The 13043-nt window shown below is 42.5% G+C and overlaps 1 protein-coding gene across 1 annotated transcript in view; it reads right to left on the reverse strand.

The window, feature by feature from the left end:
* glrbb (glycine receptor, beta b) overlaps positions 1-13043 on the reverse strand; it is a 28308-nt gene that overhangs the window by 5514 nt on the left and 9751 nt on the right. Inside the window, exons 5-8 of the mRNA XM_068593334.1 lie at positions 7783-8009; positions 6028-6110; positions 5309-5449; positions 2831-2983 (exon numbers count right to left, since the gene is read on the reverse strand). Of these exons, the coding sequence (XP_068449435.1) occupies positions 2831-2983; positions 5309-5449; positions 6028-6110; positions 7783-8009 (604 nt within the window). The remainder of the gene's footprint in view (positions 1-2830; positions 2984-5308; positions 5450-6027; positions 6111-7782; positions 8010-13043) is intronic.

Below are 13043 nucleotides of genomic sequence, written 5' to 3' on the forward strand. Positions count from 1 at the left end.
TCCCGATTCCCCTTCCTGTGATAATTCTTTGGAGAGATTATAAATACAATGGCCTGCCCGGTGGAGTTTCCCCTCCAGGCCTCATTATGGTCACTCGTCGAGGGAGTTCGAACAGGGTTCAGGATTTCTAATCAAACTGCTCTTTCCTCACTGCGACCGACTGTTAAACGGAGCGTTTGTCATCCTGGACGCCCGGCTATTATCCACCAAGAGGGAGAAACATGAGAGTGCGCGGCGATGCGAAAATAGCTTTGTTTGACTTGTTCCCCAACGACGAAAATAAACCTGGACTTTGTATCAGAGGTTTTTTGTTTGTTTTATCTGAAAGGCAACGGTAAACCCCTTTTTTATTGTAACATCAGCGAGAAGACGACAACACACCGTGTATCGATGGAAATACATAAAAACGCCGGGTTTAATAGAACCCATGAACACAAACGCATGGACACACACACTTAAAGGCTAACACACACAGAAGAGCAATAAATGAACGGAGTCCCACACCTAAATGTTGACTGACCTGGACTGATCCCATTTAGAGAGGAGTCAGAGGAGGATTCCAGGAGGAGTTGGAGTGATGATGGGATGAAAGTGGTGATAAACAACTAGAGGGAGGATGGAGAAAAGGCGACAGAGGACCGCCGCGGCATAACAATAGATTATCTCAGCCATGCTGACACTGAGGTGCCGCTGTGATACTGTTTGTGGGTGACACTGACACATCACACGCAGGTTAAATTATGGAGGAGTAAAAAATAAGAAGGGAAGATGGTGGAAGGCACATTTCTTTCCGAATTCTTCATATTGTGCGTGAATGTTTCCCGTTCTCAATCCGCGAGTTGTGAAACACAGACGTTCTGTCCCGCCCCTCGGCGTCTGATACCGACGCACAAGGCACCCTTTTAGCGCCTTCATGAGACGCACCGGGGTTTCAAAGTCACGACAATGTAGACCACGCTGCGTCATTCTTATGTGCTCAGAGAAAATGTTGCAGGTGTGCAGCCTTGTCTCCTAAAAATCTCGTTCCCATACAACACGACTGGATTGTGAATTACGTTTAGAGGGAAACATTTTGGGATGTTTGCTTTTAATAGATCATAAATACAGAGAGGTGGTTGATGGTTCACAAAACACAGCTTTGTGTGAACTAAGCACTTTTGCTGTCTAGACACAATCAAGTATGCTTTTTGTTACTTTTTTCAAGTTATTTTTTGTTTGAAATTCAAAGTAATTGTCAGCCGAGTTTTGCGGCTGTTTTGTGTGTTTGTTCTGAAACGGTTAATACTGTGAGTTTGTCTGGAAGAAAATATGCTAGAAACACAATTGATAGTTTAGTTGTTTGATAGTTTAGTTGTTTGTAGCACCGGTGCTACCCAGGACGTCAGAAAGTGACAAAACGTCAGTCGATGATGAGATGATGAGAACGTGTTCTCTTCGCCTGCTTATATGGGAAATACATTCATTTGTAGCACAGTACTAATACTATGAGACCTAATGTAATAATAATGTCATACTTTGTTCGGTGTCTTATTACAAATGGAAATATTTTGGGCTGCCGGAAGAAAAAAATGGTGAACCATGAAGATGAGATGAGTAATACGTGATAAGGTGAGGTCATCACATGCACGTCAGTCTTCCATTTGGACCAAACACAACGTGTGTGAAGTGTTTGAGTGGTTTTCTTCCATCATGCAGGTGAAACTGGGACATCACTATAGAGACGAGTAATCTATGACGTATTCAGTGAGTAAATAAAACCACAACTTAAATTGAGCACTGGCTGTACTCAACCATTTTTAAATCCCCGCTCGGCTGAGGCCAGCGGTCTAATAATCTACCTGGATCGTATTCAGGAGAGAAAGATTGTGTGCTCCTCGTGTTTGAAAAACAACAACATGAAGAACAACAGCACTGCTCCTGGTGCGCCTCCACACACCCCCTCCATTAATTTGGGTTAATAGAGATCAGGTGGAGCTCGCTGGCCAGCTGAGTCTCCTGGTGCTCTCTGGCTCCTCTCTGATTACCGGGAAGGTTTGGCAGAAACACGAGAGCCTGCAAGTGTTGTCTGCCATCGGCGAAACTTTGTACTTGCATATTTTAAACTTAGCCAAAATCCCAAATGTACTAAATGTTGTTAAATTGCGTGTGGCCTAACAGGGATCATCACATCAACAGAGAGAACAGCTCACAATGAAACCAAAGGGTTCATTTTGACATTTTTTGACAATGAGATAATGTTATGTGAATGAGTGCGTTGGATCAATGAGGGATGTGGAAATCAAACACTGTGAGCATGAGGTCTTTTCCAGTGACTAAAACGAATAACTTCTCCAGGAGGAAGTGCAGTAAGTACACTTAAGCAGACCCCCCATTAATTTAGACGTAGATTCAATAAGTGCTACTTAAAAGCCTGAATGAACCTAAAGCGCCACTGTGGTGGGTCCTTTCTGTCAATTACAGTACGAGTCAGTGATGTATTACATATAGCACAGCACTGGACACGGCGCCATGTTTGATAGATGAAGTCCTTCGCGGTGTCAAAGTGATTGATGTTGTCATGATGGAGATGACTGCGGCCCCGATGTCGGTGATCCCTAAAAACGTATAAATTCTACAGAGTGCGATTTATTTGATCCGCCGCGATCGTATCCCCGTGGATTTTTCCCACTTAATTACCTCAATGACGACCGCTCTCTCGCTCACCCCTCTTTTTGATCTAACGTCCAAGCATGCACTCGACTCTGGTTGAACGGCGACGGGGAATATTTGCACAGCATGTGCATTGGTAAATGTTAGCAGAAGGTGGTGGGATTGATCAAATAATCCGTACCCAAAGGCACCCTGGCAGCACTCGCGTCAGGGTTGATCCAGAAGGAGAGCCAGGAGAGGACCACGATGAGCAGCGTGGGGGCGTAAACACCCATCATGTAGAAGCCGACCTGTCGCCTCAGGGTGAAGATAACCTCCACACAAGTGTAGTACCCTGCATGAGGAAGGAGATTATGGTCAAGTAGGATTTAAATAGCTTCAGTAAGAAGCACTAAATTGTCTTGCAATTCAAAAATGAGAAGCAGAAAGAGTCCAGAGAATACGTCATACACAAAGCAAAGGAGTTACAACTAGATACAAACAGCATATAGCTCTTTTTTTTTAAATACATAATTCATTATATCAGTGTTGGTATTGGTTTCTTTTGTCACTGTAATTAATTCCCCACATCTCTTTGGAATCACAAGGTGAACATCTTTTATAACTCATACTGTTCAAAACCATAATCACAAGCAGCTGACGTGAACACAGCATCCGACTAGTATTGTCATTTGTCAATACGAAGATGTTGGCCCATCAAGCTTCATTTCAGTCTAGACATGTGAACTTCTTTCCTCTCAGTTGAAACCAGGCAGGTGAGAGAAATGGCCGAACATTGACTTTGTTAAATCCGCACTCGGCATGTTGAGGAAAGATAGCAGCCAGGTTAAGTCCTGCCTCTGATCTGACTCTTTTAGCTCCAACACAAAGCCCAGCTGCACCATTAGTAATGCAGAAAGCACAAGAGGAGGAAAGAACAAAAGTTAATGGGCATAAGGAATTTAACATCAAGTCATCTAACTTTCTTCCTGCTTGGACCCACTTGAGCTCTCAGGGCAAAGCTCCAAAAAGCTCTGCTTCCAATTCATCACAAGCCCATTAAGAAGAAGAACTCTCTGTTCTTTGCCATTTCCTGCTCGTGGTGGATGGGGAACTAGTTCCTGTCGTCAGAACGTTACATCCTTCTTAGCAGCGCAGCATACATTTCCATCCATACATGATCAATTTAAACCGATCCCTCTCTCCTGGAAACGTGGTCTTCATTATTCGGGCGGACAGCAGCATGGACGAGGCGTCAATGCTGCTGTCAGACCTCCTCCAGCCGCGTTGTGTTGCTGCTCTTTGAGGCGGGTTGCTGGGTCCAATGGGACGGTGGAGTGGATGGGCTGAAGTAATATTTAACTAGCCCGGGGATCTCTGGGCTAGCTTTACGCAGCATAATAAGGGGCTGCCTGTGTCGCAGAGCAGGCTCCAACCGGTCGTACACAGAGGTGATCTTTGTGTCTGGCCATGTTGTCGTGGCAACCCGTTAAAAGGCTGACTTATTGCCAGCAGTGTGCGAGAGCACTGAGGTCATACCAGCTATTCTGGCTGATAGAGATTTTCCATTTCATTGTGAATGTCGCGGTGTACTCCCATTAGTCCGGATACACGTACGGCACGCTATACCGGGACCCTTTTTTTAGTAGTTTGAATACTCAAGATTTAGTTTTACCCAGACAGTAACCTGGGGAAAAGGCCATGTGGTACATTAGTCTGACTATGTGAGAGTTGATCATAGCTGCCTCTTGGAAATATCCACGCATGTAGTCACAACATTTTTCTTGTGTCCTACCTCAGGTTTACTGAGGTATGTTTGTCCAAACTTAAACCACAAGATAAAACGTTCTAACTCTGAAGAGGCCACAGAGCAAACGCTTGAACTTGTCACGGAGGGAAAACCAATGACCTTATCAATGACTTATTCCTGTTCAGTTGTGCAACAGATGCTGGCTCACTGATACACCTGAATGGAATGGAGACACAACCAATGACCAGTGACACTTGTGGTTTTCCTGCTCCGCCAAGTCAAAATGTCTGACTCCAAATCGGAGCTGCGCTTTTATTCTGGCAACGTGTTTCACTCTGTAATTTCATTTGACATGATCAAATAATACAAGACTTATCTTAAAAGTGTTGTTTGTTGTAGAGTAATTCAATTCCATTGTGAAACGGAGGCAGGATGACTGAGGTGTAATCATCTTTTGGCCTTTACAAGAAAATAAATAAATAAAGAAGTTCCCTTTAGTCAGATAAGAGCGTTCAATTGAAGCTGGCTCGTTGCGGCTCCGGATCAGAGCTGCTAAAATGTAATCTTTCAATTGACAGCAAGCACCTAATCTTACCTTGACAAAAAGACCCATAACCCTCCCCAGATTTATGAGGAAAGGAACCCGTATCAAACAAGGACGGTAGCTTTGAGCAAACCAAGAACAAAATATTTGGAGAGAGAAAAAGACATAAATTGGTGAAATGAACGGCACTCAAATCTAAACCCTGTTGGCTTCAAGACATTGTGGTTGATGGAAATGCGAGAAAAAATATGTTTGTATGCATCTTCAGTTGTGCTCCAACAGGGTGCTTGCCAAAAGTTAAATGTGCCATTTTGAATGATGAAATATCTACTTTGTAAAACTTCCTGTTTCAAAAAATATGTAAGGAAATTGAACAAGGAAAATACCTGTTCCCGAATAGAATTTGGTGCAGTTCCCATAATCAATATCTTCTTGTCTGATATCAAACTGTGGCAGAGCGATGGTGTCCATTTGCACTGGGTCTCCTGTCTGCCACATAAACTGCAGGTCGTCTGTTGTGTAGCCGACTGGATGAAAGGGATACACAATGTGAACACACACGTACACATTTACACATGGTTGAAACCACACTATTGGTTATATAAATGTCTATGTACATCTACATATTGTATATACACTACGTGTCCCCACAATATCTGCGTGCATGTTAAGCCAACTCGGAAACATAATATCAGAGTACAAAAATATCATATACATGCACACAGACTGGCAGAAAACTATATGTCTCAGCAGTCGGGTAAGCCATTCGAGAAAAATGTCTTGAAGTTGTTTTGGCTAATTCAAGTCTATACTGCTTTGTAAACAAGATGCAATAACCACAGTCAAGCGCAATTTACTGTGAGACTTTCACAACAACCCTAAAATATGATGATTTATTCCACTTCCCTTAATGTTTGCCAGTGAAATTGGCTGCTAAACACAAGCAAAAAGCTTCCAGTTGCCCCAACATAACTGTTTAATAAAAACAATAATATGCATACCTCAGAAATACTGTAGACCCTAAATACAAAGCAGCAGACCAACTGAAATCCCATTTAAAAAGGCAAATATGTGGTTTTTGACTTAATATTTCAGTCAAACTCACAGCTTTCAAGTTGCATCTTACACCTCTGTGTGTCCATAGGGAACAATGCGAGGTCCAGGGGACAGGAAAGGGTGACGGACAACCTGGAGGGAGAGGAACACAATTCAGTTTGTGTTGTTCTTTTTCAGAAAAGCCTTGTTTGCACGACACTCGTACCTTGAAATTGTAAAGGATTTTAAGGCTTGACCTGTGTGGTGGATTTGCATGAGAGAATTACAGACATATTCACAAGGATTATCTCGTCTCTGGAGGCGACTGAACCCAAATCACTGTCGTCCCAACGAGTTTACAGTGAGCCCCTTGAAAGATTTTGTTTTTTTTTTACCGAATGCTTTGCATGTGAGCAGTCTCATTATCGTTCCTGAAGTTTGCTCTCGCGGCCGGCAGCCTCAGTGTTTCTCAACACAGAAAGAAAAGTAAATGAAGAAACCCCGGGGGATCCCAGCAAATAAGGGAAGCAAGTCCCTATAATTGATTGATATGCAGAAAAGAACAACATAATCATTGCAGATTTGCAGGGCATTAAGAACACAAATGCCCAATTAATGTATAATCCCATTAGGGTCTCCAGGTAATAGTCCACCTCGGACTGAAATCATACGGTTTTTTTAGTCTTGTGTACACACACATTTAAAGCTACATTAGGCTTTGCACAGAGTGTGCTGATGCGATTGAATTGCAATTTTGTTCCACTTCAATAATTTCACGTGACATTGAGTCAATGCAGCGATATCCATTCCATGTCTTTTATAGTTATCATAGAGTCTACAATAGTGACTTTCAGGAGGAGGTAATGTAATTCTTTGTTTTAACATCGATGAAGTTCATTTAAGCCTCGCTTACACAGCCGGGACATCAAGGCTGCATAGTGGTTGTGTTTATAAAGTCCGCTTAGAGGCCGCATTCCACACATGTGCAGTAGATCACTACGCTACCACTTGTGGCAGAGCGGCCGCGGGACAAGTCTGGACAAGTCTTGTTACAACAAATCGGCCACATGCGTCCGTACAGAGCCGACACTTACACCCTCTGATTAAGACACGTACGTCATCGCGGATCCCGGTGGAGCTGCGTGGAAGCCGGAAAGTATATTTTTGGCTTAGGGTGTTGTTTGTAAGTCGTTTAAAACCACTCATACGACTTTATTCATCCTTTCCTGGCAGGTATATAGACATCAGGCCTGAATTATGTCAGTAAAGACGGACATTATTTTGCAAAGTTTCAAGAAGATCACTGCTAACTTTTCTTTATACAAAGGCCACATGGAGACAGGGGTTGGATTTGTGAACACAAATTGTTTTCTATACGACAACATTTTGGACCTTTTCTTTTAACTCGTAAAAAAAGTGTGTGTGTTGAGAGGGGGGGGGGGGGGGGAGAGACTTCACTAGAGGCGGATTCCCTTCACTCGCTTCTGAGGGAGGAAAAAGACAATCAATGAATCAATACACGTTACTTTGATTTATTTGTTCATGGAAGACCGAGTCAGGGTGTGTTTTCTCTTCCAGTGGGGGATTTCCAGTCAGATCAGGTTTAGCGGAGCAGCGGGAAAAACTGTCCATCGGAGTTATTTACTTGTAAATCTAAAAGGTTTAGTGGATTTTACACAATCCGCTAACATTCTAAAAAGTGAGGTGACTCTTTGTGAACAACAAAGTAACACATATTTAATTTGTCTTTTAATGTAAACGTACCACTTGTTCCGTAAGAGCATGACAGATGACCAGTGTCCTCTTTGAAATCCAAGATCATTACCTCATACTGATGAGGACGTCTCCGTTACGGAAAATGAAGAGCAGAATGTTCTCCTGGGTGACGTCGTGAAAGTTGGCGCTCTTCTCGTTGGCGAAGAACAGGTCCGGTTTCCACAGACATTTGAACATCTTTGGATCGACCGTCAGAGAATCGGACTTGAAGTCCTGCGGTAGCTTTAGCCGGGGGTCGTTCCACCGCTGCCGCAGGAAGATGTTGACCCTGTAATCCTGCGCAGCGGACAAGCAGACATTGTTAAAGTCTGTATCGTGTTCGTACTGTCGGACAGAAGGTTTTTGATTTTTTTTCAGCGCGTGATCTTTGGGATCTCCATGGCACAGCAAGATGTATCCCGAGAAGCGTTTCACTTCTTTAATGCGAAACGATTGACATTTCTCCGTTAGCACCTTTCCTACAGGCCTTTTACATTTTCTCCTTCCTTTTGAGTCCCTGACATGCAGTGTTTTCTCACAGCAAACATCTCAACAATACCTTCAACAGAGCACTTGCATGCGCCGAGTGATAGTTCACAGCTGTAGTGAAAACTCTCATGACATCTACTTTTAAAGCGGTAAGTATATAGAGAAAACATCATCCGAGGGTCAAAGGTTATCCATACAGCAACATGTGATCCAGCAAATGCCTCATTAGAGAGCTCACTAGTGAAATGTCCACATTCTTGTTGGTGGGAAAGTATCACTCAGCGAGGCTTTTGGACGTTTGTTTTCGTGCATGCTTTGTTGGCGTGCCTCAAGCTGCTCTGGGACCAGGTGTTGGAAAGGGACTATTAATGCCGAGTGTGAAGACGGATGACATGTCAAATAATACCAGCTGTATGAGCGTGTGTGTGTGTGTGTGTGTGTGTGTGTGTGTTCTTGCATGAGAAGTTAGCTTCCACCTTCCATTGTTCACAGTTTTTTTTAATCATATTTGAGGCCTTTTTTTTTAACGCAGCAGCATATGCAGAGTCTAAAGGCAATATTTATCATTATTTTATTTCTCGGCACTCAGGAGTTTACAAATGTTTAATGGAGCAATTGTATTCATGGAAACAGTTTGTAGTACATCATAAAATCAGCAGCAGGACCATTTATACATTTTATTCACCACCCAAAATGTCTCTTGGAGATGAAATGATACAAATAAAGACTTGTGTTTAACTTCTACAATAGAATATTTTGGTTGGTTTTCTGTTGAATAATTCTCAAGACAAGTTTTAGTCTGTGCAAAATAAATTCACCCCTTTGAACCGCACATGTAATCAACATTGGATACGTTGGTCTAACATGGTTGTGAATTGAATGTGATACATCTACTTGTCTCTGAAGCATAGTTTCCCATACAACTAGACTGCAGAGATGTTTCCTCAACCGGATAACGGTGGCGTTTTATTTATTTAACTGAAGTTAGCCATGATCCTCTCACTTACTCACTTCATCTCTTTTGGTCCTTGTGAGACACAAGGCCGCAACTAACTCCATCCATTGGATTGTAGCTTCTCCATGATTTAAGTTCATCTTGACTTTAATTCTACAAAACATCATTTTTGGTCTTTCAGGTGTTCTTCCATGTTTTCCTTTGTTTGGAGGAAACCTCTGCGATATTCACAACACCATTCACAACACATGGCTCGCAGTTGCTAAAGTGATTCTCACTTTGCAATTGCACATGTTTATCTTTCTGGTGAAAAATGTGCAACGCTGAAGCATATTTTTGATTGAATGAGCTGAGCAAATTGTGGTACCTCATCTTGAAACATTTTCACTTGCTTATTGTAAATAGAAATGTTTGTTAACTGTTTCCTGCCTGTGTATATGTATACAACAATTGTAGTTACAGCCTCTCTCTGACAGTGAGAGAGAGAGCCAGCGTACATGAATGTGGTTTTATAGTGCATCTGTTCTTCATGAAAGTACATTGGTCCTTTTTCTATTCCAGCACTTTGAAAATGTTAAGTGTCCTGCTGCACACTGAACTAAACTGTTTATTTACCAACATGACCTCATGGGAAGCCATATGAATAGCACGCCACTTTTATGGACATTTCGCACTTCGTGATGCATTTTAAGTGTCCCCACGTCGTTAATTTTAATCATTTGTGTTTTGGCAACAGAACAACGGTAACGATTGCAGTTAGATTTTGCCAACAAAACCACTGAGTTAGTTTTTGGAAAACATCACAAATGGGCTTGTAAACTAAGTAAACCACGTACATAAATGACGTCACACTGAGACACGTAACACACCGAACAAACGCCACAAACGTAACTTCAAAAAGAGTCAACAACACATGGAACATGTCTCTAGACCCAAACAGCAGACTCCCAACATATTGTTTGTGATATCTACATACACCAATACAAATAATACATCCAGGGGCTTTCTTTTCGCTCTCAGGGGAATGTTCGCCCTTTATCAAAGTTGTTGTCTCACCCTGAAGTATTCTCCAATAAGTTAGCATTGTGCAATCTCGGCCTCAAGTGCTGGGGGACATCTTAGGATACACTAAGCTCCTCTCCTCTCCTTCTGGATAAATTATTGTCTCTTCAATGCACACTAACTCTTCTTCTTTCCGGGAGCTTCTGTGCTTCCTCACCTCAAGTTTCCATGGATCGTGGCTGTCTGCAGCCGGTCCTGCTGATGCCCGTCCTCTCTACCTCCTTCTGCTGACATGGATCATGGTTATCTGGATCTTGGTCCACTCATATAAATTTCTCTCATTCATGTAATGTGCTGTAACTCTGTTACGTTGATCACTCTGGTCACATGACATCTATTGCTTCTGTCCATCCAGGGAGAGAGATCCTCCTCTGTTGCTCTCTCGAAGGTTTCTTCCCTTTTTTCACTGTGAACGTTTCTTTTTTTCACTGTCTTTATTTGGGGGAGTTTTTCCTGATCCAATGTGAGGTCCCTGGACAGTGATGTCTTATGTGTACAGGTTGTAAAGCCCTCTGAGGCAAAATTGTATTCTCGACTTTGGGCTATGTAAATAAAACTGAATTGAATGGCAATAGTTGAATGGCTGCACGGCGGTGTGGTGGCGAGCAGTCAGTGCGTTTACATGATGGTACATGATTACATGATAGGTCAATTGGACTTTAAATTGCCCGTAGGTGTGAATGTGAGTGTGAATGGTCGTCTGTCTACCCGGTGTTGTACTGGCGACTTGTCCAGGGTGTACCCTGCCTTCGCCCCTTGACAGCTGGGACCCTAATGAGGATAAGCGGTTTGGATAATGGATTGAAGGATGGTTGAGAATACAATTGTCAAATAAAACTAAAGATTTAGACAGCATGGCCTCCTTGAAATGACCTTTTCCATTCAATGAAACTGCATCGTCCGTTGTGTTACAAACACGGGACTGTCATCCAGCTCGTATCGTTTGTATGTTACAAAAAGTTAACTTCTTCCTTTCGTTATGACTTGTTACGTAACAAACGCTAAACATTTCAAGCCAAACCAAGACATTTTTCAAAACCTAAGCAAGTAGTTGTGGTGTTTTTTTTGCTTTGTAACAATGGACACGTTAACCAAATAATCCGGGAGGAAATACAATCCAGAAAACAAGTAAACAGATTCCAGTTTAGATGGATGGAACGTCAATTTTAGGAGTTGGGGTTGATCAAGGATGCATGGTGTTTACACGGATTATTTCCTGGTAAAAAAATTTGAAAATATACAACGTTTGATTGATCCATGCAACACGATTACATGGTGTGTTACATGCCGATGCCCAATGTCTTTGAGACAAGAAACCACATGAAGGTTTCCTTCTTGTCTCGTGTATATGGATTAAAAATAGACAGAATTTCAAAATGTCAGCTAACACCAGTTTAAACACAGAGGTCTCAGGATGGTTTATATATTCAGCCGTAACCCAGAATTTGCATCATTCTCCTGCCAGTAAACATTTTTGGGAGAAAGAGCAGCGGTCAGATTGTTGACATCTCATTTTGGAAAGCCGGCTGTCATTGCTATACAACCTAATTTTAGACTCCAACTCGTCCTTAAGCGACAGCACAAAGAGCTATTGCTGGCTCTTCTCTGTCTGACAGAGATGCATGCCAATTCCCACACCTTCGCTTTCCCGAAAACCAGACAAGGAGATATATCTTCCCTCTGGCTCACCGTAAAGCTGCTTGTACCGCATTCGATCCCGGAGAGATTTAACACAACCGCTCGCTGTAATCACAGAGGAAACCTCAAGCTGAGAGGCAGTATAGAAAAATGCACACAGCCACAATTTACTTCACCTCACAACATCAAACTAACCTTCATCTCGTGATGAATACAAGCACAAAGCAACAATAGATATTTTAACTACAGTGGACACAAGGCGGTGTTTGGCCTCCGGAGGTGTAAATGATGAGAGAGGGCTTCCTGAGATCAGATACCCCACAGAGTGATAAATTGAGTGGGAAATGTGACCAGCTGTCCTTACTTTCTCCTCCTGGATTCATTTTGAACCTTCCTCACTTTCATTTTCTCTCTGGAAATAGAGGTTTGCCATCTGCGACTCCCTTGTCTTTCTTCCTCTGTGTCAGTCTTGTGCTCCTTCTCCATCCCAGCTATTTCCTTCATCATGGCTTCGCTTTCGTTCCTTTCTAATTGTCCTTCTCTCTGCTTTTCCCTTATCTTATCCTTTTCACTCTATATCATTTCTCCTGCTCCACATTCACTTAATTTTCTTATTTTTCATCTTCAGTCTCTTATTGTTCTTCTTTCTTTGTTCCCCTTTCCTTTTGTCTTCCCCTTGCCATTCTTTCACTATCCGCCCCATATCATTTTTCTTCCTCAGCTTGTTTCCACCTTAAGTCTTCATCTCGCGTTCTTCCTGATCTTTCCTTCTTCTGATAATTCTCCTTGATTTCCTGTTTTTTCCCCCCCTTTTTGCGTTCCTCCCTTTGTGTTCAGTTCTGAATACTTTTGAGTTTTAAGGATTTCTCATTTTCAGCATCGGCCTGTAATTGGTCCTAGTGTGAAACTCTCTACTTGGAAGCTTTAACAAGCGGACACACGCTACTGATCTACAGCCAGAAGAAATATCTCCAGAGAGCATTTTCATGCGGATCCAATTCCAGCATCTACGATCTAAAGCTTCGTTCAGAGTGTGATGAAATGAGGTTGGAAAAGACTGATCACTGCTTTGGACTGAGACACTGTCCAGAACAGGACTCTGGGAGCAAAGGTCTAACATCCACCACTCTGTTTTCCAGTGAAGACAGGCTGGCAGTATATTCCATAACTTAGAAGTGATCGCTCAT

This window comes from Clinocottus analis, unplaced genomic scaffold (assembly GCF_023055335.1).
Source record: "Clinocottus analis isolate CAN_PGR_092001 unplaced genomic scaffold, fCliAna1.0.p SCAF_10, whole genome shotgun sequence".
In the NCBI taxonomy this organism is placed as follows: Eukaryota; Metazoa; Chordata; class Actinopteri; order Perciformes; family Cottidae; genus Clinocottus; species Clinocottus analis.